Raw genomic sequence first — 25266 nt, 5'->3', positions numbered from 1 at the left:
AGGTTCTCAAACTGTATTCCTAAGAAGTTTATTGGGGGTCTTCAATGATAACATTTAGAGTAGACAAATGTCTCTGAAAGGCAAGCACTGCTTCATTATAAAACATCTCCAGAGATGCTCAGGCCCAGGGGAATGTTAGATTATAGATTGACACACTCTTATTTTGCACAGAGGAAGGGCAAACCCCAGAGCCTTGAGTGGCATTCGGTGTAAAAGAAGCCCCAAATCTATTGGCACTTGAGGTGGTCCAGCAAACATGCATAAAGTTTAGGAAGAGGTAATGAAGGTAATTTCTTACATAATGGGTGTAAAGGTAAAGGGACCCCTGACCATTAGGTCCAGTCGTGACCGACTCTGGGGTTGCGGCACTCATCTCGCTTTATTGGCCGAGGGAGCCGGCGTACAGTTTCCAGTCATGTGGCCAGCATGACTAAGACGCTTCTGGCAAACCAGAGCAGTGCATGGAAATGCTGTTTACCTTCCCGCCGGAGCAGTACCTATTTACCTACTTGCACTGTTGTGCTTTCGAACTGCTAGGTGGGGAGGAGCAGGGACCGAGCAACGGGAGCTCACCCTGTCATGGGGATTCAAACCACCAACCTTCTGATCGGCAAGTCCTAGGCTCTGTGGTTTAACCCACAGCGCCACGCATGTCCCATAATGGGTGTACCGATTCCTTTAAATCCCAAACTGTGACTTCTATCAATTACTGATGAGTTGAATAGATTTAATATGTAAACCACTTACAATTTTTCTATTAGTAGCTGCTTGTTTGACCATATCAAAGGGCTGGAAGGAGTCTTGGGTTTTTCTTTAAATAATTGGTTCAATGGTTATTCTCAGTTCTGTGAAACTGATTTATAAATTAAGGGAATCTTGGGGGGTGGGCAGCTACATCTATGGATTTTGCTTCCATTTGGTAGCAATTTATTGCTTATATGGTAAGGCCAATCACAGGGATATCAAGTCCTGATGAAATATGGCTTTATTTGGTATTCATAACATTTGTTTTGTATTCTTCCTATATCAGGTCGGTTTTTGTTGTAACATCTAATTTATTGTGCAGTCCCTTGAGAATGTATTTTATGAGGTAATGGCTGTGAAGCTTGGGTTTGTTTGTTTTTTAACTGTTTCCCTTCGTCTTCTTTTTATTTTTTAAATTTCATATTTCTTATCAGATTGTGATTCATAATACTTTTTTTAAAAAAAAACTCCCTAACTCACCCTGGAATTATCATCTTTGCAACGTTGAAGTCACTCAATAGGCAAACAGTGATTTTGTGATGGTTCCCAGAGGACAGGAAGTTTGAGAAGAAAACCACTAGTTACAGGGAAGGAGGCAATGCTTTTAAGTTAAAAGGCAACAGCACACCCACTTCTCATCCTCTTTGCAAGAGTTCTACAGGATGGGGAAATGGAGATACCATTGAGGCATGAGAAGCAGAAGGGCTGTTAAAGCTATAGGGATGGTGGGGCTACCAGATTTCAACGCAAGTTTCTTCCATGACTCCTCCAATGGAGTCCAGTAACACTGTGACTATAAAAGGTAAAGTATGCTGGTAAGCCACTGGAGTCCTGCAGTATTCCTGCGGCCTATCAGATTGTTTGAATAGGGTAGATAACCACTGGACTAAGCTGCTGTGCGTGCACATCCTGCTGCAGTAGTTAATTACCATGCCCTCGCTTTGGCATGCAGATTGGGAACAACCCCTTTCTTAGACAAATAAATATATGTGAGTTGTAAAGATTAATAGGGGGAGAGGAACGGGCGGACAGGGAAAGAGATCTTGGTTATAATCAATACCAAGTAGCAAAGTAATGCCTTTTCCCAAATACCTTATACGGCTATAGCCAGCCTTAGTCACTTCTTGCCAATTTATGTTCCCTTTGTGTTGGTGCCATGGCAACTCCTCTCCGTTTATTGTTGGCATGCTTGACAGAGGAGTTCTCGGAGGATGAATTCCTTGACCTTCCCAGATGCTGCTTATTTGGAGTTCAGAAGATTGTTTCTTTTTATAGGCAGCAAGTTAAATTGGGATTTTCTTACATATGCAAATAAATCAGCTTGCCTCCGATCCACCAACCTGCTCCCCCAGTATCTGCTGCTGCTTTATCTAGGATTTTTGCCATCGTCTGAAATGAATATATTTTTTTAAAGGAGTATGTCTAAAAGCAGAAGTAATGTTGGATTTATGGTTATGATCTGACTAACAAACATTGTATGCAAACAGCTCAGGTAATTAGGAGTCTGGATAAACAGGAGTGCTATGCTATATAAGGAGGGACAGCTTGGGGGTGGGGAGTGCAAAGCAATTGCAGGAATAATGAAGTATGGCTAGACGAGATATATATTAGATGCCTAAGTCCAGATTATTGCAAATATCTGGAACATGCAGGTGCAGAGGTAAATACTGGCATATTGCCAACAAGCTGCTTTACCTGAAGGAATGCAGTGGATCTGAGTTTTATAGCAGGCCCTGGCTTAAGAAGAGACTGTTTGGGATCATCAGAATCCCAAGATCAGGAGCTAAGTTCTCATACACAGTATCCTGGCTCCATCTGTATATATGATTTACTCTCTCTCAGTCAGTCACTTGATGCCCTGGACTCCTGGTTTCAGACACATAAGGTTCAAGTCAGGGGTGTGGAATCTTTTTCATAGAATAATAGAATTGGAAGGGACCATGAGAGTAATCTAGTTCAACTCCCTGCAATACAGGAATCTTTTGCACAGTGTGGGGCTCAAACGCACAACCCCCAGATTAAGAGTCTCATGCTCTACCAACTGAGCTATCCCAGTTTTAGATTTAAAAAAAACTTAGGGTATGTATATACCATATGTATATACCATACAGTTAAAATATATTTAAAGCAGCCCCACAAGGAATCCAGGGACCTGCCATTTCCTCCTCACAGAGATACCTTTTAACAAACCACGATTCCCAGGATTTGGGGTGGGGTGGAGAACCTGCTTTACAGGTGTGTTGTGTATGCACCTTGGGGACCACATTCTCACCTGGACAGCCTTCTGGGGGCTGCACACCAGAGGTGAAACAGTGAGCAAAATCCATGAATGCAAATTTAAACTTTGTACAGTAGGCTACTTTCTATACCTACTCACACCAACCAGGCAACCAAGGGGCCAAGAACAGATTGCAGCCAAGAAAACGCACCGATGAGAGATATGAAGTAGGGTCAGTGAGGGGTTAGGCTGAGGAGATGTGGTCTGGGGAAAGAGTCCCAAGGCTCAGAGAGCTGGAGAGTTGCATTTGGTCCCCAGGCCAGTTCCCAATCCCTAGTTTATGTAATGTGGAAAGCTGCCTTACATGAATCGCAATATTGCTCCATCTAGCTCAGCATTGGCTACACTGACCGGCAGCAGCCCTCTCATATTTCAGATGGAGGGGTGCATTCACAGTCCTATCTAGAGATGCTGGGGACTGAACCTAGGGCTCTCTGCAAGCAAAGGAGATGTTCTACCATTGGGCTACAGCCCTTTGGTTCTCCTACTGAACTACAGCTAGAAGGAAAAGCACTTTCTTTTTCCCAGGAACACTCTTTATAGCTACGGTTCTGGGGGAAACCCAGCAGGGCTTAGCAACTAAGCCAGTCATGAAAACCATGAAAAGCAAGGGAGTAAAAGAGGCAGGAGTGGGGATCTGGACAATTTAGTTTTGACAGCACTAATTCTGGACTGGGCATTCTGTATCAAGGGAGTGGGAGTCAGACAATGCTTTGGGTAAACCCTGCAAGGCCTTGAGTCAGGGCAACGTGCTCATCTGGGGAGAAAGATGACCTGTCTGGCGTCTCTGGCAAAGCCTGGAGAACACTGGAGTTGACAAATATCTTCACAGCTTTCTTCAGATACCTTCGGTAAAATTCCAAGCGTTGAACTGACCACTGGAAAACAGGAATCCCTGGTGGGAGAGTGTTTACATTGAAATGAAGTGTTCTCCTGTCTATAAAATCACCCTGTTGCTTTTAATCAGCTGTACCCACTTAACTTTATTACAAATATTGTCACTGAATCTTCAAACGTTACTTCAAAGGGCCACAAATAAAACCGAAGACATTTTCTAGTGGGGTTAGTTTGCTTCTTTACTCAGCATTCAATGGCCCCCTGGTGCCAGCTCTGTGAATCGCAGCTCAAGAGCTGAATCCAGAGCTCAAAGACTGGAATAGACTTTTGGATCAAACAGCAGGTATTTGTGAAAACAAACTACTCAAGGCTTATTGTTACAGTTACCTCACGGTCAAAGCTACAATTTCCGTGCTCAATCCATGACATCATAATCCAAACCACTTTTTTACCTTGCTTTCTGGACCTTTTTCATTCATAATTGCCACATAAAGATTCTTCTCCGCTCAGTCCTATGCATGAGTAGAATAGGGCTTGCTCCCAAGTATGTGTGGTATTTCAGCATTAGTCTTAAATTGTTGTTTAAAGACAAAATACTCCTGTCCTGATTCATCCCCTTCCTTTCCGCCCAAAAGTATTTATTTAAGGTATGTATAGGCCACTCTTCATTTTATCAATTCCAGTGTGGTTTGCAAATAGTTAGAAAGACCGACTTCCCAGCTTCTTTTCCACACTCAGTATCTCCCTGCCTTGGATCTTGCACTTATCCTCTTGCTGAATCCTGTGTGATTTGACTCTGCACCACCTTCCTGCTCTTCACACCTTGCTTCTTCATTCCAAATCCCAGAAGTATGACATCCTTCAGTGGTTACAACTGCCTTCCTCCACCTCCTGCTCCAGTGAATGAGGTAAGGTGGGTCGGTGTAGCCCTTCTCAGCGGTGGGTCATCTGGGATAGTGATTCCCAGGGATAGTGATTCCCAACTCCCCCAAACCCATTTGAACTTTGCTGTATTGGAATGCTGTACTTCAAAAAAACCATGCCATCAGTATATTTAAAAGTAACCTTAAACCCACTGAGGCTTATTCCTCCTGCGCAAGATTGTAAGATTGGGAATTCTAAATGGAGGTATCCATGGTGACAATTGAAGCAGGGTGCTCTTTTATTCTGAATTTCTTATTTCAGAACACTTTGTCTCTGGCAGGATCCAGTGGGGTGGGAGCACAGAATAGCTTCCCAACAGGAGAGTCACTACTGCTTATTAGGATGGGGAGAGGCAAGGTGGTGCTGTAGATGCATCTATGCTGTCTGTAAAGCCCTGACCTCACCGCCACTTCCCTCTCCCAGTAAGTAGCAGTGGCTCCCCTGGACAAGTCACTCCTGGTCTCTGCCTCTGCAGATCATTGCCTCTGTCTCCACCCACCTCTGGCTTGTACCCTGAACAGATGAGCCCTGAAAAAATTCAGCCCTTGACAGACAACACAGCTGACCACTCCTGTTCTGGAAGATACACATGCTGGAGTTTGGCTAGTGCTCTGGATGCTCTCTGCCTTCCGAAAGGTCAATAGAGATGACAACAGCTTCATTGCTGCCTTTTAATTTTCTGCAAGCATTACTTAACCAAGGCTGTGTACTTCGTTGAGATTCATGAGTAATGTGCATTAGCAAGCTGGAAATGGTTTATAAAGCATTTAATTGCATGTGATGCAGCCAAGTATTTTGTCCTTCTTTCAGGGTCCTTGCTGATGTGTTCCCAAGAGACCACAACTTCCCATCACCACTTTAGGAACAGCTCATCCTTTAATGGTTTCTTTTTCATGCTGACTAAAGATGGTGGCAGGAAGCCACTGTTGCTAAATATGTTTATCTCTCCATCTGACAGCCCTGACAGTGCAATGCTGTTTGCATGGCAAGGAGTTGTGGTAACTGCAAAAAAGGCCACTGTGTGCTAAATGGCATTCCCAGCCTTTAATTCGATACAGATTAAGGGGAAATTGTTTGAAAAGCTGTAATAAGCTAAAATGACAAATTAATATTAACCTTTAGAATATGAAAAGCCTCACTTGACTTTGAATAACAATGACATGTACATCATATACATCCATAGTTTGTCACAGTTTATTCTAAGTAGGGTTAAATGGAATATTTGAAAGGCAAACCATTTCATGGGAGGGGGGAATGCCCCAAGTTCCCTGAAGCTTCCTCTACCTTTTTGCATATGTGTACATATTTACATATCCTCTTGGTACTTCAGCACCACTTTTCTTCTTTCATATACCATCTTGATGCTAGCAATGCAACCCCAATTGGGGACCAAGTCTGCAAATGTAATGTGTGAAGAGGAAAAAATGCTGATGCAATTTTTGATTAAATATGCATGAAACTGGGCCTTAAAGTTTTAAAATAAGTTTTGCAAATGATGGATTGTATGATTTTAAAGTTCAGAATGGCAGAAAGTGAGGAGGAATTAAAGAACCTTTTAATGAGGGTGAAAGAGGAGAGCGCAAAATATGGTCTGAAGCTCAACATCAAAAAAACGAAGATCATGGCCACTGGTCCCATCACCTCCTGGGAAACAGAAGGGGAAGAAATGGAGGCAGTGAGAGATTTTACTTTCTTGGGCTCCATGATCACTGCAGATGGTGACAGCAGTCACGAAATTAAAAGACGCCTGCTCCTTGGGAGAAAGGCAATGGCAAACCTAGACAGCGTCTTAAAAAGCAGAGACATCACCTTGCCAACAAAGGTCCGTATAGTTAAAGCTATGGTTTTCCCAGTAGTGATGTACGGAAGCGAGAGCTGGACCATAAAGAAGGCTGATCGCCGAAGAATTGATGCTTTTGAATTATGGTGCTGGAGGAGACTCTTGAGAGTCCCATGGACTGCAAGAAGATCAAACGTATCCATTCTTAAGGAAATCAGCCCTGAGTGCTCACTGGAAGGACAGATCGTGAAGTTGAGGCTCCAATACTTTGGCCACCTCATGAGAAGAGAAGACTCCCTGGAAAAGACCCTGATGTTGGGAAAGATGGAGGGCACAAGGAGAAGGGGACGGCAGAGGACGAGATGGTTGGACAGTGTTCTCAAAGCTACAAACATGAGCCTGACCAAACTGCGGGAGGCGGTGGAAGACAGGCGTGCCTGGCGTGCTCTGGTCCATGCGGTCACGAAGTCGGACACGACTAAACGACTAAACAACAACAAAGTTCAGAATATACAAGCACTGAATATATAGCACTGACCCTGTCTTCAATATTTCCCTAGTGTGCAGAGGAAGAGCAGAAGCATGTGGGTCCATGAGGCTTGACTTGTAAGCGAGCACAATATGCAAGACTTAATAGTGACTTTACTGCTTGCCTTCATGTAGGTTGAAAGTTAATGCAGAGGCCTTAAGTTAGTGCTGAAGGTTTTTTTTATCCTAGAACTCTGATTTATGTCTAGCATTCAGTTAATATAGACATTCTCAAAATAATAATCATAGTATCAACACCACCAATACAACACACACACACACACACACACACACACACACACACAAATTGTTGCTGTCGCTTCCAGTTTCACAAATGGCTTGATTTAAAGGCAAAATAAAACAAAACCACCCAGGTTTCTACAGATATTTATTTCTGCATAATTCAAGTATGCCTCTCGCATGTACTGTTCTTGTAGCACCAAATGTAATGTTTATCTTGGCATTTTAATTGGTTTTTAATTAATGGGATTCATTATTAGACCAGTCTCTAGTACACTCTGCTTCACGTATGATATGGTGGCAATAAATCAGGGTTGCTCAGCCTATTAAGAATTTACAGCTGCTTTCCTTTGCAGAATAGGCTCTTTTTGGTGTGTACCTATCTCCCAATGCAACCAAGTAAGCTGTGCTGTTACAGTACAAGTGTAACAAGCAGTTCAATCTGATTAGAAACCAAATCCCTCTTCAATTGGATAGTCAAAAATAAGTAAATAAAGCAGCCTTGGTTTTAAACACTTGCCTGGCAGCTATAGGTGACCAGGACCTCAATGGAGGTGAGTGTGCCAGCTCTTAGGCAGGTGTGGTGAAGATGCCCAGAATGGATCTGCTTGCCTCCAAGTGATGGCAGTAGAGGTAGCTCAGGATACTATGGATTTACACCTGCCTGTTTGGGCTTCTGCCTGCTGTTGGGTAGATGCACCAGCAGAGCTTCCAGGCTAACAGCAGAGGCTGGCAAAGCAGGGGGACACCTCTGCTCCATCCAAACCCCCTGCAGCGTGGTGGACTGGAGGGTTGGATTGCTTTGTAAATAAATAAATAAATCTTCAAGAAGAAAAGGAATTTCTCCTTCATAGATGAAATCTTCGCATAACCAGCTTCCTTGCATTAACCCCACTTCATACGTTCTCTTACTGGTAAGCTTGTTGCTGCTCCCAGTTGCCCTCACGCCAGTCAGATACTGTAATGTCTTAATGTAGGGTTGCCATATTTCATAAAGTGAAAGTCTGGACACAAAAGTTGTTGAGCTGTGGTTTTTTGCAAGATCTCAAAGAAGATTTTTTAAAGGAAATTCGTCAAAAATCTACACTTCCAACATGGGTTGCCATATATCCAGATTTTCCTGGACATTTAAAGCGATTTTCCGTCCAGACACTGTTTCCGAGTCTGAATCCTGGCAATGTCCGGGAAATTCCGGACAAATGGCAACCCTACTTGATGTATCCTGTACAGATGAACAGCAAATTACATCTAAACCTGAAAAGTATTTTTTGCCCATCCTTCTTTCTTTGGCCACTCACTTTTTGTGTGCCTTGACTCTGCCTTGTTGTATCTGTAGAATACAGGCTTGTTTAATTATCTCCTACTTTTCAAAGGTAGTGGCAGCAGGATTCATGAATTTGAAAAATAAATAAATCACATTTCAAATGCTAGATAACAGCTCACAACTGTTGCTCTCTCATCATTAAAACAAACCCATGTCTTTTACATTGTGTGTGCAAGGCCTTTTTAAAGAACCTAATTAGATGTGAATTTTGCCTGCCAAAATAAAAGCATCTGGTCTAAACCATATGGTTTGTCTAAAAAAATTCAGTCTCTGGAGTGTTACTCACACAGGCCTATGTATCACCAATTCTTCACAGACCTTGTAGTTTTGTAGAAGCTTTCCCACAGCAATTTGGGCTTAATTGTTGGTCTGTTTCTAATCTTGTTTTTCTTTACAAGAGTGACATTTTAATATACTTCCTAATGTTCAGTGTTTCCACAATTGCTTAGGGTGTTACTACTGGCTATATTTTGCTTCCTCTGTGCGCTGGGACAGCTGCCGGAAGAGCACATATTGATATGTTAGATTTCTGAGTCATGAAAATGGTATGGTTCTTTGAGCATAAGGAATAGCCCATAAATACATTCACCCTGTTGCAATTGCATGGCTTGCTTATCAAGTTTTCTGCATTCTCAAAGTGTTCAATGCGCTCAAGTCTGACAAAACTCACAGAAAGCACCTGTATGTTTTTCTTATTTGTTTCATAAAAGTTATGCAGCACTTGATGGATGGGTGCATGGGACCTCAAAGCACTTTATAAAGAAAATAAAGCAAGAGAATTATTAATAAAACAACTATTTAAAAACAATTCTTTAAATCAATTATCAGCATCAATTGCAGTTGGTAAAAGTTACAGGTAGGTAGCTGTGTTGGTCTGCCATAATTGAAACAAAAATAAATAAATAAAAATTCCTTCCAGCAGTACCTTAGAGACCAACTAAGTTAGTTATTGGTATGAGCTTTTGTGTGCATGCACCCTTGTTCAGATACACTGAAACAGAAGTCACCAGACCCTTATATATATAGTGAGAGGGTGGGGAGCGGTATTACTCAGAAGGGTGGTGGGAATGGTAAAAGGCACTTCTAGCCCCTGAGGCTAGCTGAGCCTCCAGTGACATAACTGGGTCCAGAAGACCCTCAGACTACAAGCCTGTTCCTTCAGCAGCAGCACAACCCCCATCCAGAGAAGGAAGTTGACCAATTTCTCAGATACTACTAACTCACAGTACTTCTGTCTTGCTAGGATTCAAGCTCAGCTTGTTTTTCCTCATCCATCTCACCACTGCTTCCAAGCACTGGCCCAGGGACAACATGGCATCTCTTGATTCAGATGTTATGAAGAAATAGAGCTGTGTACCGATAATGCCTTGCCACCAAACTCCTAATGACCACTCCCAGTGGCTTCATATAGATATTACAGAATTATAGTGTTATGTACTGAGTCAAATAGGATCCAAACTGCAGCAGTCTGATTGGTCCACAATAGGATCCAAAAGGCAGCAGTCTGATTGGTCCTAGAACAATGCAGCAGTATGATTGGTTGGCAGGAACCACCCAATCATGCTCCAGATTGAAGTGAATCCACAACCTGATTGGCTTACAGTAGAATTCCGGAATTAGCCAATCATGTGCAGCCCATTGTGTAAATAATGTATATAAAGCAGATACTTTGAGGGGACATTCATTCCTCCTCACCACTATGAGCTGAATAAAGAGCATGAAATCACTTTGCGATTCTGAGTATATTTCATATAGAATCACAGAGTTGGAAGGGACCATCTAGTCCAACTCCCTGTAACGTCGGAATCTTAACTAAAATATCCATAACAGATGGCCACCCAACCTCTGCTTAAAAACTACCAATGAAGGAGGGAGAGTCCACAACCTCCCAAGGGAGTCTGTTTCACTGTCAAACAGCTCTTACTGTCAGAAAGTTCTTCAGTCTAGCACTGAAGACAAGAAAGTGCCCTGCATCATCCCATAATGTAGCCACCAAAGGGCTGAGAAGCACTCTTATAGTGCTGCTCTCTGGATTTGGTCCCAAAGCTAGGATTGGAACCACTGTTAAACAGTGGTCCCGATTCCTATTCCCAGTTTAGGATGATACCATGGTCAAAAGCTGATGAGAGATCAAGAAGCAGGAGCAAGTTTGCACTTCCCTGTCCCACTCTCTGTAAAAGTAATCAATCAGGGCAACCAAGGCAGGCTCAGCCCCGTGGCCAGGCCTGAACCTGGACTGGAAAGGATCTACATTACCTGTCATCCAAGAATTTCTGGTTGTTAAAATTGAGGTGCATGTTTTTCTTATACATCTAGTATGCTGAATTATGGTTACAGGTTTCTTTCCTTATAACCCATTTTCTGCCATGCATGCAGTTATACAAACATTTCAAAGTATCTCAAGGTAATTTTTATAAAACGGTTTGCTCACTGTGTGTTGGTTCATGACACATGATAAAGTTGCTTAACTAGGCACAGAGGCAACTAGCAGCTTTGAGCAACAAAGCTCTGATAAGTATGAGCAATAGGGAGAGAGGTGTGTTGTCAAACACACCCCATATCAAAAGGAGCAACTCATTTAGCCCTTTTCTTGTCATGGGTCACGGCAGCTGGAAATGAGCAGCATGTCAACAAAGAGGCATCTTGGCACTGCCAAACTGGTTTCTGAAAAAGCAGGCAAGAGGATGACACACCCAAAGATGGACTACTGTTGCCATGATCCATGCAAATCTTCTGAAAAACTAATTTGTGCTGGTATAACATCCCCATGTGAAAAAAGGTGTAACATCCTCATATGAATTTCTCATGTGATTTTCGGGCGTGGTTCCTACAGTATATTTAACACAAGGGTGGGGAATCATTATCAGTCTGAGGGCCGCATTTCCTCATAGGGAAAATTCCAGGGGCCAGTGGCCGGTGATGGGCAGGGCCAGAGGATGGAGGGATGGACTCTTACGTTTGCACAATGGGCTACATTCCAGCCATGAAAAGGGCAGAGGTTTCCACACACACTTTTGCATATAAGTGTCTCTCCACCCTCCAATAAAGCACTTATAGGAACAGGCATTATTATAGGCCATTTCAGGCAGGCAAACACAAGGAGGGTGTAGTGCAGGATGGCCTAGGGAGAGACCCAAAGGCCTTAAAAAGAAGCTGAGGTCATACCTGGTTTTCCTCACCTGTCTTAATCATTAAAAAGAGCCACCGAAGCACCACACAAACCTCTGCTATACATTAATAAGCTCCATTATATTTTGGGACCTAAGAATTCATCAGGTTATTCCAGTAGTCTTCTATTTTTTAAATTGGACATTTAAATATTGTATCGCTACCACAAGGGACGTGGGTGGCGCCGTGGTCAAACCCACTGAGCCTCTTGGGCTTGCTGATCAGAAGGTCGGTGGTTTGAATCCCCGCGACGGGGCGAGCTCCTGTTGCTCGGTTCCTGCTCCTGCCCAACTAGCAGTTCAAAAGCACGCCAAAAAAGTGCAAGTAGATAAATAGGTACCACTCTGGCGGGAAGGTAAATGGCGTTTCCGTGCGTTACTCTAGTTTCGGTGTTCCGTTGAGCCAGAAGTGGCTTAGTCATGCTGGCCACATGACCCGGAAAGCTGTCTGCAGACAAACGCCAGCTCCCTTGGCCTGTAAAGCAAAATGATCACCGCAACCCCAGAGTCGTCTGCGACTGGACTTAACTGTCAGGTGTCCTTTACCTTTACCTTTATTGCTACCACACTATTTTTTTACTGCCTCGCCAAAGCCTAGCATGATGATAAAAGGGCCAGTTCTGTATGAGCAGGCAAGGCTCTCTAATGCCAGATTTCTTAGCCAGAACATTATAGCTGTTCAGTGACATATAGAAAGTCAAATCACAGACCTTGGTAATTGATCAATTAAAAAACTGAACAGATAATACAGTTTAGTCTCAAGCCTTTTTACACAAAACCAGTTCACTTCAATGACTGATTGAACCTGTGCAATATTTTTGACAATAAGGCTGAGGAATATTTTTGACAATAAGGCTGCTATTAGCTGTTTCACATTCAAGCTCTCCTCTGAGAGCATTTAAATGTGTGAGAAAAGCATTTATCCTTTCCTAGGGTGATCAGATGCTTCCGTTTCTAAGGAAAACAACTGGGCCTCTTGGGCCTCTGCTTGATCTTCCCCTTCTGTCATATGCCATGTAATCAAAGGCAGAAAAAGTCAAAATTACAAGGAGAAAGATTTCAACTAAAGGCTTATAGATGACTGCTGCCGGACAGCTGGGTTTTGGACTGACAAGCTCCAATAAGAATTGGGGGCCCTCTAGACAACCTGTTTATGGCGTATTCATCCTGATATGCTTACCTAAAGCTTACATGAATATTAGATTGTATCCAGTCTTTATTGAACTTATGTTCTGATTGCTTTGTTGAGTGTTTGTACAATGAGCATTTGCTCTGCATTCATCCCGATTGGCTTGTGGGATGTTCATACATCTTTCCCTTAATTGTTCCTTCATTCTGCACTTTTCAATGCATTTCCCTGTCACTTTCTAAACTGCAAAAAGTCAGACCCTTTTCTAAAGTGGATTTTTGTGTGTGCAGTTTAATTTATTTTTACTGCACAAACCTAAAATTGTGGCATGCGCTTGAATTCCTCCTGCAAAATAGTGAAAGTTTGGAGGTGCCCTCCAATCACTGTGGTGGTAATTATGGGAATGCTACAGTTTTGGAATCTGCTTTTAGTGCTGGCCTTTCTATTCCCAATAGCAATGCAAAGTCTCTGTGTTAGTTAACAGGCAGGGAATGGCAAGACATGAGTTGCCTCACTTGATGTTCTGCCAGATCCTTCCTGTGGCATCACTCCCCTTCCTGTATCAGGGGTTGGATGGGGAGAGGTTTCTGACTGGTCTTTTGTCACAACTCTGCAAAAGAGCTGGTATCTGCCTTGCAGAAAGAAAAGGGGCAAACTGGTCATTACAGGACTTAGTCCTGTTCTTTCCTGGAGGACCTGTTTTCTTTTGGGCTCTTGAACCACCATGTAAGCCCAATCCTATGCATTTTCAAACCAATAATAAAACTGGAGAAGGAAAATATCACAACAGACTTGCTCTACTGTATATGGAAATACTATACTATTAATTCTGGCAACCAATCCGTTCTAAAGCTTAAGTTACAGAGCCCAGTCATATGTGTATCTAATCACACTGCTGGTTTAGTCCTGCTCAGCAGTGGCACGTGAGGGTGTGTGTAGAGTGGCAGTGGTGCCTTTATGGTGGTAATAAAGCAGTCGCCAGCATGAGGCAGGCTCGCAGTGAGGCTGGGGGAGGTGCAGGTTGGATGTAGCAGCCCCTCAAATGAATATCTATCTATGGGGCTGCTGCCACAAACCCAAATCTCTCTGAACTGTGTAACCACCTCACCTTGCCCCATCCAGCGAGTGGCAGCAGTACCCCAATCAGAAAGGCCCTGCTGCTGCTCCACCCCACTCGTGTCCTGTCGCTGGTCTCGCTGACTTGTGTGTTACCTCATGGAATGCCCAGCTGCCTTCAGTCTTGTGTTCCTCACTACATTCTACATCTATCAGCCTTGTTCCTCCTATGCACAGTGTAGCACTGCTTCCATGTGTCATTCTTTCTATAAAAGCAGATAGGTGTACACTTCTGTGTGGTGTCCCCAACTTCAGTATCAAACTCGAACCTTACAAGAATAGAGGACTATGGCTGAAAATACAAGGTAAAGTGTGTCTGAACAAAGTCTAAATTGTAAGTTAACATGTAGGGAGACTGTAAAATGGGAGACTAATGGCTGGACCAAAAGCTGTGCTTCTGATCATGGGAGGAACCTTTCTTCAAATGTAAGACACTTTGATCCAGCAGACCAACAAACAGAGGAGGTGTTTTGTTTTGTTTTGTTTTGTTTTGCTTTGTTTCCTCCCCCTCAGCCATGGGCATAGCCAGGATTTATTTTAGGGGGGGCAGGTTTTATGGGGGGGGGGAGAACCAAGTTATCTGTGACGCAATTGGTCAGTTAGTTAAGCATTTTTATTTCATTACTTGATTTGGGGGAGGGCAGCTGCCACCCTGCACCTTGCCTGCAGCCTCCCAATGCCACCTTGCCCACTGTTTTCTGTATTTAAAATATTTGGAGTACTGCAATGTGAAGAAGGAATTCGTGAAAATTGTCTCCTACCTCTGTTTGTGGGAGTCTCTGCTGAAACAAAGGTTTTGGATCCAACTCATGGTGCATAAGCTGAGGTAGCTGCACAAAATCAAGGTAAAATAGTTTTAAAATTAAATAAAAATGTATTCAAAAATGAGAAAACAAGAACCAAAGAGAACAAAATAATCAAGTCAGCAGTAACATTTCTGAAAAATCAACAACTAATATAATCTACACAATTCTGTTTTGTTTTTGTTTGAAGGATACAATACACTTATTTTCCTCTATGTAACAAGATGATATCAGTTTAGTGCTGAAATTGAGAAAACAGAGCCAATTTTGTCTTGGAAGGGCTCATTAATTTCAAGTCATGACACTGAAGATGCATATCTCCAAATATGAGGCGCCTAATAATGCATTCATTGACTCAACATATACTGAGAAAGCCAAGCATACTCAAGTTATAATGTCCATGTTGGCAAGAAAGAGTGAACTCACACTTTCCACAGCTCACTGAAATACCAAGTAGTTCATGAATGTCATTTATAAAATATGCAAGAAAGAACGAGATGACGCATGTTCACAGCAATGGTTACAATGTTCATGCTGAACAAATTTAATATGGAAATTATGTATGCTGAATGCAGTTGAGAGAGAATGCCATCTGTGAGTTATGGATGTCATGACCAATGCAGTCCATTTGTCCAATGTAAATTTAATAACAAAACAAATGTGGAAGTACTTTACCTTCTAAGGAACATAAGCTTTGCTATAGTAGGTCTCCTGAAATCTCAGGCATTTGTTATTTATCCATCAATATCAAAGAAAATAAAAATGTGAATGCAGGAATTATCTTCTACTTTCATTAGCCCCACAACAGAAACTTGAGGGCAAGATAAGGGTTTGAATGTTCAAATCTCCCTCTACTTCAAAGCTCGCTGGCAAATAAGGTACAGTTATAGTGGTATTATTCCTATCCTGTGTTATGCTTATCAGTGATAAGAAAATGTTTAAAATAACCGCTAGGTGGCATGCCAATTCTGGCCATTGGCAAAACCAATTAGTCAACATGAATCATATGGGAAGAAGGAAAATTATAAAACAGGAGGCTTCCAGTTCTAATAAATAAAATTTCTAGTAACTTTTTATACTTCTATTCTTATCACTTGTGGAGTAACAACAGTAAGAGAGAAGGCAAACCTTGGATGAACTGAAAAATATTTCTTAATTTGAAGAAAGGCCCACAAAATTTGGAGAAATACATGCCCTACCTAGAAACCATTACAGTGGTACCTCGGGTTAAGTACTTAATTCATTCCGGAGGTCCGTTCTTAACCTGAAACTGTTCTTAACCTGAAGCACCACTTTAGCTAATGGGGCCTCCTGCTGACGCTGCGCCATCGCTGCACGATTTCTGTTCTCATCCTGAACCAAAGTTCTTAACCTGAAGCAATATTTCTGGGTTAACGGAGTCTGTAACCTGAAGTCTATGTAACCTGGTGTATGTAACCCGAGGTACCACTGTATTTTCAACCCAGCATTATTTGTTTACTCTAATAACATTTGTATTTAACGGCTTTAATCCTCAGAGATGTCCATTGTTATATATACCACAAAACTTTTTTATCTGAAAGTGAATTGGACTGGATATGGGAAGCAGGACTGACTACAACTGATAGATTCAGTCTGTGGCAAGGGCTATGCACCAGAAACAAAATACATATTGGATCCATTAGATTGGCCTGGAACTGCTTCCATTTTCCACAAGTCAATATGATGGCACTGTGGGCAAATAGGAAGTTTTTATAGCTTCCAATTATGCCTGACTGCTTATAGTGAATTCAGTGCAATTCCCTCAATTGCATAAATTGCAAAGAACAAAAAAAAAAGAAAGGTGTTGCTGGACCACGGAACAAGTAGAAAACAATCTAACAGAATTATTAAATAAAGCATGTATGAATAATCTTTGTGATTGGAGCTGGAAAAATATTACCAATCAACACTAGTGGGCTTGTCCACACTTAACTTTTGCCCCACTTTTTCCAGACACAGGTCCATGCTTTAAACCTCTGTGTTCCAGCATTACTTTTTTCAGGTTTTCCATGAAAAAAGTAGAGATAGTGCAATCCTGTATGTATGAACTCAGAATCAAATCTCATGGGGTTCAATGGTACTTACTCTCAAGCAGATATAGGACTGCAAACTGAATCAGATTCCTACATCCATGCAACTGCAAAGCTGCATTATGTGGCATGACATTAATATGCAAGAACTACGGTAAATAGCATAGAACCAGCAGCTGCACTTTGTTCAGTCAGTGGTTGCCGGGATGGGTGCAACTTGGTTCAGTTTTCTGATACAACTATAGGTTTAGTTCAACCCTTGCACCTTAAAGATATTCAGTGGCCCTTTTAAATTCACAGCACAATTCTTTGCATGTCTACTCAGAAGTAAATTTAATGGTGCTTGCTCCTAGAGTGTGTAGGATTGTAGCCCAAGTCATAGTTATAGGGACTTTCCTTCCCTTGTCTAGTCATACCAATTTTGGAGGTGTTAGTGGGAACAGCATGATACTAAAAGGTGACAGAATATTAGTTTATCCAGAGCGAAAGGGCATTATTTTGCGTGTGCTCCTAACAGTGTTATCCTCTGCTTATTCTATGTGCTTAACATTGCATTTACTTAGGCTTGCCATATGTCAGGGAAATTCCTGACATGTCCTGGTTTTTGGGAGGCATCAGGGGATTTTTTTTGCCAAATCAGCAGTGTCAGGGAAAACCTGGGTGTATGGCAACATGACAGAAAAAGCAGGGGAAACAGAACCCAAAGCTTAAAATTACTATTTTGGGGGGAGATTTCCCCCCAAAGCTCAGCAATTGGGGCTTGTTCCCAAAAAGAACTCAACTACTTGGAGGGTGTCAGGAATTTTACTTTTTGAAATATGGCAGCCCTACACTTACTTATCCGAGTTCCACCAAAACTGTGGAACCTATTTCTGAGCAAACAGGAATAAGAATGGCTGATTTACTTGGAAGTAGATCTCACTGCAATAAAGGGAATTCATTTTGAAATATAAGCAATGGTTATGGAATGGTTGCCATTATTCCCACACTTTCTGCGTTGTGGAGGAAGGATATAGGGTAATCAGGAGATTTTTTTAAAAAAAGCTAATTGCTACCTTGCCATAAAACGCCTGGGCAAAGCATATAGTATTCAAGTCTTCTGAGTATCCATGACGACCGCTTTTCTAATACAGGATGACGGGGTTGAGTAAGTCTGCACACACCCTTATAAAGCATATCTGAAGCCTTCCCTCAAGTAATGATGGGAACAGTACTCTTCATAAGAGTTCCAGTGCCCACCAACCTTTAACAAAGTCTTTGGAAGGAGGAGGCCGGGGGGGGGGCGACGAATTCGCTTTAAACCGTTGGTGGGTTCGCAGCCTCAGCAGCGCGAGCATCAACATCAGGTGCGGAGAAATGTGCCTATTAAACGTTATGCAGCATGAATGCGCCTGACTGCCTCCTCCCACCCCACCTTCTCTCTCTCCACACAGGAATGCCCCTCGCGGAGGAACCCCTGCGAACAAGAGAGCCGCAAGCGCCGCCATTTCCCTCAGGCAACTGCGGCAACGGCGACGGGAGCCCAAAGCGGAAGCTCTGCCGGGCAGCGCGGGGCGTCGTCGGAAACAACGTCACGCCCCGCGCGACCGAGCCTGCCCCTGCGAGATAGGCCTGGGAAGCCCCGCGCGCTTCCTTTTCTCTTCCGCTCTCGCTGACGGCAAGGTGGGTGATCCGTGGGGCTCCGGCCTTTTCCCGGTCGCGGCGTTTAACGCGGGTCTCGCGAGCTGGTCTCTCACTCGCCCGTTTCTTTGTGCTTTTCTCCCCTCCCTCAGGCGCCATGCCGGCTAAGGGACCCCTCCAGAGCGTGCAGGTCTTCGGCAGGAAGGTGAGGCTGGCGGGGCCGAGGGGCTTGGTGGTGGTTGGGCCTTGGCGACTCTTGGGCTGTACACGGGGGAGGGAGGGAGGGAGCGGGTATCTTCTCGGTTCATTCTGCCCCGTGAGTCTCGGCTGCTGCGGTGGAGGCGCCTTTCCCTAGCGCGCCTCGGCTCCCTCACATAATTCACTGTCCCTTTTTTCCCCGCCGCCCAAAAATAAAGTAACTGCAGCTGCTTGAGTGGAGGGCGAATTGGATTCAGCGTCCCCTGCTCCTCCCGACGAGCTGTCTTGTTTTCTCATAACTTGGCGGGGTGATGGGAGGTCCTGCTCCACGTGGCTTTTGTAAGCCTCCCCCCTTTTTTTTTACTTAGGCGCCAGGCAAATACATTTCCCTCCCTTTGCCTTCTGAAAAGCTTACAGTGTAATTAAAAAAAAAAATCGAGTTTTGTTTTATTGTCTATTTGAATGGGCTGTTTCTGCTTTGGTTTGCTTCAGTTTTCCGTATTAGTTTGCATTATTCTTAATGTTATGTCAATAGTATTCGTTTCCCCTTTCTATATTGTTAACTGCCCTACCCCAGCCTTGGTATATATTAAGGTCACATGCGACATGGAGTACACCCTCGCTTTCTTATAGTGGGTCTTTGCCACTCCACTGCTCCACCAGTGCTGAAGTCCGGAGTTGTCCATAAGAACATAAAAAAAGAAGAGTATTGAATTGGGATGAGGGCCAATATAGCCCCAACATCCTGTTCCTGTAATAGCTTGTGCAAATGTCTATTGGAAGCAGGGCATGAATGCAACAGTGCACTCTCATCAGTTGTGGTTCCCAGCAATTTTGTGGTGTTGATCTCTGCAGCGTTTTTTCTTTTAAAAGGATTTACATTGCATAATGAGAAATGAGGATAGGATTTTATAGATATATGTAAATAGCAGAAGCTACACTGAAGTATGAGCCAGATCTAACAGCTACTGAAAGTGGTTTTAGTAGTAATAATAATAATAAATTTAATAATAATAATAATAATAATAATAATAGTAGTGATCTGTATATAGGGGTTGCTTCATAATTATATTTTAGAATGGGAAAGATACAATTAATGCTGCTCAACTATATACTGTATGTTAGAATTGTTCTTGTTTTTCCCCTACCTTGTTTTAGAAAACTGCTACTGCAGTTGCTCACTGCAAAAGAGGAAATGGCCTCATTAAGGTGAATGGAAGGCCTCTGGAAATGATAGAGCCCAGAACTCTGCAGTACAAAGTAAGTTTCTACTTTCATTTTAGCATCATGAAATGCTTGTTGTATAGAGGTACCACCTAGCATACTAGTACTAACTGAACCCCCCCCCCCCCAAGTAAATAAAAGTGTCTTGCTATGCAATTACCTATTGTGAGGGTGGACTGCGTGAATAAGGCATCTACCACTGCTTCCTAACAGTCATTGCAGTGTGACTGCCCCTTTAACATTTGGGGTAGTGTTATACTTTGGAAATCACTATGGTAAGGGGGTGTCAAGAATTTGAAGGCAAATAGGGCAGTGTTGCGTGTTTCTGTGCCATTGAATACTAGACAAGCCTCTTTTTTTTTTTAAAGCTGAGGTGGGGGGAGTATGAGGCTTTCTCGTTGTTGTTGGACTCCGCATCTTTCCCAGCCATCATGGCCTGTGGTTGGGGATTATGGGAACAGTAGCCTCACAGCATCTGGATGGCCACATGTTGGCCACTCTGGTTTAGACCACCAGTACTGTATTTTTGCAGTGCAGTGGAGAAGTAGGACTGAAGTGGGTATCTGGGTAAATAATCAAATCTAGTCAGAGTGGCTGGGGCAACCCAATCAGATGGACAGGGTACAAGTATTTATACATACATTTTATACCACTAAATCAAGATGAAAAATGGTCTCAAAACAGTGCACATAACAGTGAAAACATAAATAGGCAAATATGAAAGCAACATAACTGGGTCACATGGTAGGGTAAGGTGATGTAAATAAAAATGTTTTAAGCTGATGTCTAAAACTAAACACAGGAAACACTTGTCAGATACACAGATACTACAGTATAGGTGCTAAATACCTCATCTCTTGTGGCTTCCAGACATGTCATAAAGGGGACAGGTTAGCAATTTTTTCTCGCAGATTTCACAGAATGACTAGGAATGTATGGAGAGAAGTGGTGCTTCAGGTAGATTGAACAGTAAAAAAATAATTTGCATTCTAGGCGGTGATGCAGTCATACACTGAAGTAATTAAAAGCACAATCATTCTTACTGTATCCCTGGGATGCAACCCTGTGCATATTTAGCTGGAAGTAAGTCACACCAAGCACAGTGGGACTTTTGAGTTGACATGCATAGGATTGTGCTGTTAGTGATCTACTCTCCTTTCCTACATACAGTAGGTTCAGCTTGATAAACATGTATTGGATGGACATAGAGCAGGCTTACTAATTTTTTTGTAATTGCTACATCAGAACTTGTAGTTGTACTGCTAATTAAAGTGTGCTGAGATCATGAGTGCTTAAAGGTTCTTTTTATAACTTTTTATAAATTATATAACTTCTTTCTCCAGCTGCTTGAACCAGTTCTCCTTTTGGGCAAGGAGCGCTTTGCAGGAGTCGACATCAGAGTCCGTGTGAAGGGTGGAGGTCACGTAGCACAAATATACGGTATGACTTATAAGCAATACTTGTTCATTTGGGCTGAAAAAGAACTGACATTTGTTTACATATATTAGCCGCTTCCTAAAATGCTCATAAGTATTTCAAATCCACCTTCGTACAATTATAGATGTTATAAGAATATTGATAGGTCTAGAGTCCCATCTATTAAATTTGCCAACTAGTTCTTGTATTGGGTTTTTTCCCCTCTCAAATTTATACATGAGATCCCAGATCCAAAGAGAGCAGGAGTGTGCAGAATAGTATTGCTGTAGATGTGTACAAGTATATGTAATATGTGTGCATAGTCATATTAGCTCAGAGGTACTACCTAAATATCCCCAGTCACCCCATAGTTATGTGCTCTGATCTGCATTTCACCTTGCTAACCAGATTGTATCTAGTGCTAATTGTTGATTTCTTCTACAGCAATTCGGCAGTCTATTTCCAAAGCGCTGGTGGCTTATTACCAGAAATGTAAGTTGCTTCATTTAACTTTTTTCTTGTCTCTTACAAATGCATAACTTCAGACCAGCTGTGTAGAGCGACAGTTTGTAGAGTATTATTGGTACTTAATTGTACTGTTCTGAGCCAGATCCAGCATTGCACATAAGTGAATGTTTTGAGGACTAATGCAAGTATTATTTTGTTTTCCCAAGATGTTGATGAAGCTTCCAAGAAGGAGATAAAGGATATCCTTATCCAGTACGATAGGACCCTTTTGGTTGCTGATCCTCGTCGTTGTGAATCCAAGAAGTTTGGTGGACCTGGTGCTCGTGCACGTTACCAGAAGTCTTACCGTTAAAAGAAAACTATGCATTTGTTCAGTCTTTTAAATAAAGATGGAGAAAACTGAATTCTTGTGTTTGTCTGAAAACTTTACACAATTCTCTATGTTTGGGTGTTCAAGAAGAAAATTTATCAGTTGGTTGAAGTTACAGGATATAACTCCAATGTGTAGATTCCCTGATCTCCTGTTGTGAGATCAGGGAATATTAATGGGTCAAGGGACTTAAAGGGATCACAAAAGAAGCAGTGGATGTGATTGCTTCTGGATGTCTCCTCTTTCCTGGCACTTGTCCATTATTTGGTAAGGGGTCTGAGTAGCAAAGTAGAGCATTTTAGAAGCACCAAAAAGTAAATGCAGAAGTTATATCATCACTGTTGCTGCTACTAGTTGTCTTGAGGTGCAATTGCATGGATGAAAGTCAATACATTAAGAGATTTCTTCTCAGGAAAGTGTGTATAAGACTGCAGTTGTCGAATTAATTCCACCGTGTGATTATACAGGGTGAGTCCTTTAAAAGAGGTCCTGTGGATACAGAGTACACACGTTCCATGGGCCCTCTTTTAAAAGACTTGCCCATTATATAGGTAACTGATGGAGCAAAGTTATTGGAAACTAGCCTCTACAAATTGTGTTTGACTCTTAGAAGTCCCAGAGCTCTGATTACAGATGGCTGCTGTTGCCCCACATGATAAGCCTGCACATTTGCTTTTTCCCATACAGTTGTGCACCTATAGTTTTTGAGGGAGCACTAGTGTGTATATCACAATGGACATCTCTGAGGAATAAAGCAGTTACTTAAGACAATACTAGGTTGTTCTTGGCAATAAAGTAGTGATAATTTTCTAAATGTTATCCTAACAGCTCATGCACACTGCATCAAATAGAAATGCCTAGTGCAGATTTTCTAACCACGCATCATTACCATTTTGACCAAGGCCAAGATAAACATGCTAGTAAGGCTCTATAGCCTATTATTTTCATAATGTGCCTACTAAATTTATCCTAGAAATTCATCAGGGTTCTTCCTCAGTGTCTGGCATATGCCTGTGAGTTTCATAATAAGGTGCTGGTTTTGATAATGCCAGTGCTGAAAAAAAGATTTGTAATCCTTGTCCTGAGACTTCCAGAAATTTTAAGTGGTAGAGAACTGGCCTAGGGTCTTCAAATATTCCCTGTTTTGTTTGGAGGGCACCACATTGACTTCCTTTGCTCTAATTTCCTTCCATGCACACTAGGTAAAGGTAAAGGGACCCCTGACCATTAGGTCCAGTCGTGGCTGACTGGGGTTGTGGCGCTCGTCTCGCTTTATTGGCCGAGGGAGCCAGCATACTGCTGCTGAGTCATGTGACCAGCATGACTAGACCACTTCTGGCGAACTAGAGCAGCACACAGAAATGCTGTTTACCTTCCCACCGGAGCGGTACCTATTTATCTACTTGAACTTTGACGTGCTTTCAAACTGCAAGTTTGGCAAGAGCAGGGATCAAGCAACGGGAGCTCACCCCGTCACAGGGATTTGAACCACCGACCTGATCAGCAAATCCTAGGCTCTGTGGTTTTACCCACAGCGCCACCCGTGTCCCCTTCCACGCACACTACCATTCTGTTAATAGGTTCTCACAAGAGCCAACTGGATCAGGCCAAAGGCACTTCTAGGCCAATACTCAGTGGCCAACCAGATGGCCATGGGAAGCATGAAAGCAGGACCTGAGTGCAACACTACTTTCTGTACTTGTGATTCCCAACAACAGATTTCGAGCACACTACTCAGAGACAAAAAATGAAATTCAAATCTCTCATTCCTCTCTTTTGTAGAGGATGTTCTGTTTGTCAATATCTAATAGAGACAGAGATGTGCTGCTTTCCATTAATAGAATATTTTAGAATGTTACAGGATTTGCTGGGAGCTGTTCATTATTGACAACCAGATTTTGTTCTCTTATTGGTAACCTAATTTTTAAAAATTGAGGTTTGTATTGATCGTAATATAAATAAATCAGAGATGGTGCACCATCCCAATGTTGGTGGTGATGGCCGAAGCAATAAGTCAGTATGCTACTAGAACAAGCAGTAACAAGTGAGAGATGGAAGGAAAAAATGGTTTTCAATTGTTCAAAATGACTAGTAAATCCAGCTTGTATTTTGCAGGCATATATTCATTCCTGGCTGTCACTGATAATCTTGTATCCTCAGTTCTGAAAAGGAAATTGCACAATCTTTTGCATCTAATTAGAAGCAAATCCTATTGAGTTAATGGGGCTTTCTCTTAGGTAAATGGATATAGGACTGCAGCATCCCTTTTGTGCCGTTGCCTTGTTACTAAGTTCATATGGTATCTAGTAAGGGTAAAGGGACTCCTGACCATTAGGTCCAGTCGTGGCCAACTCTGGGGTTGCGGCGCTCATCTCGCTTTATTGGCCGAGGGAGCCGGCGTACAGCTTCCGGGTCATGTGGCCAGCATGATTAAGCCACTTCTGGTGAACCAGCGCAGCGCATGGAAATGCCGTTTTATTTCCTGCTTGTACTTTGATGTGCTTTCAAACTGCTAGGTTGGCAGGAGCAGGGACCAAGCAACGGGAGTGGTTTAACCCACAGCGCCACCCGCGTCCCATAGTATTTAGTAGGCATTCCTTGTTTGGTTTGGGACCCATTTCAAGCAGGATTGCTGTGGCCCCAGCCTGACTTTGGCTCTGAAGTGTGGGCCTTGCAGGCAGCAAGTGGTGGGGTGGGGAGAGATGATGTGCGTGAAACTTCCTGCATCAGTCTTACTCTTCCTCATAACCTGATTGCTCCCCTGCTTTTGACAAGTCCAGATCACTCGGAGTGGACTTTCACCAGTCTGGAAGAATCCCAGTTGAATCCAACTCATTTCAGGATTTGTCCAGATGGGTGTCACAGCCCTGGTAACTAGGACTGCAAACACAATTAATTCCTTGTTCTCTTTGAGCATTAATGTTGATGAACCCATAGGGGAGAGGCATGAAGCAGAAGAGGTTGTGGTGGTTATACTCTGTATTTTGGTATTTTCACTGGGCTTTCTTGTCTGTAAAAGCGCTACATAGTATTACACAACCACGGCATT

The 25266-nt window shown here is 42.7% G+C and overlaps 1 protein-coding gene and 1 long non-coding RNA gene across 2 annotated transcripts in view; one reads left to right on the top strand and one right to left on the bottom strand.

Moving 5' to 3' along the window:
* The window catches only part of LOC307224754, a 29088-nt gene extending 10720 nt beyond the window's left edge, over window positions 1–18368 (bottom strand). The window contains exons 1-2 of the long non-coding RNA XR_013842725.1: window positions 18165–18368; window positions 14829–14897 (exon numbers count right to left, since the gene is read on the bottom strand). This is a non-coding gene — a long non-coding RNA (uncharacterized lncRNA). The remainder of the gene's footprint in view (window positions 1–14828; window positions 14898–18164) is intronic.
* A 116-nt stretch (window positions 18369–18484) lies between these two features.
* On the top strand, window positions 18485–22251 carry RPS16 (ribosomal protein S16). The gene is made up of 6 exons (XM_079991864.1): window positions 18485–18583; window positions 18694–18746; window positions 19898–19999; window positions 21307–21403; window positions 21824–21871; window positions 22054–22251. Exons 2-6 carry the CDS (start codon window positions 18699–18701, stop codon window positions 22197–22199), a joined length of 441 nt encoding a protein of 146 aa, XP_079847990.1. The 5' UTR covers window positions 18485–18583; window positions 18694–18698; the 3' UTR covers window positions 22200–22251.
* The last annotated feature ends 3015 nt before the right edge of the window (window positions 22252–25266 follow it).

This window comes from Podarcis cretensis (assembly GCF_951804945.1).
Source record: "Podarcis cretensis genome assembly, chromosome: 10".
Taxonomy (NCBI): Eukaryota; Metazoa; Chordata; class Lepidosauria; order Squamata; family Lacertidae; genus Podarcis; species Podarcis cretensis.
The sequence above is the reverse complement of the archived record's forward strand: the minus strand, read 5'-3'. Positions and strand labels throughout refer to the sequence as shown.

Coding starts and splice junctions, on each gene's coding strand:
- RPS16 (XM_079991864.1), top strand. CDS start 18,699: ATGCCGGCTAAGGGACCCCTCCAGAGCGTGCAGGTCTTCGGCAGGAAG. Junction 18,747..19,897: donor TGCAGGTCTTCGGCAGGAAG/GTGAGGCTGGCG, acceptor ACCTTGTTTTAG/AAAACTGCTACTGCAGTTGC. Junction 20,000..21,306: donor CCAGAACTCTGCAGTACAAA/GTAAGTTTCTAC, acceptor TTCTTTCTCCAG/CTGCTTGAACCAGTTCTCCT.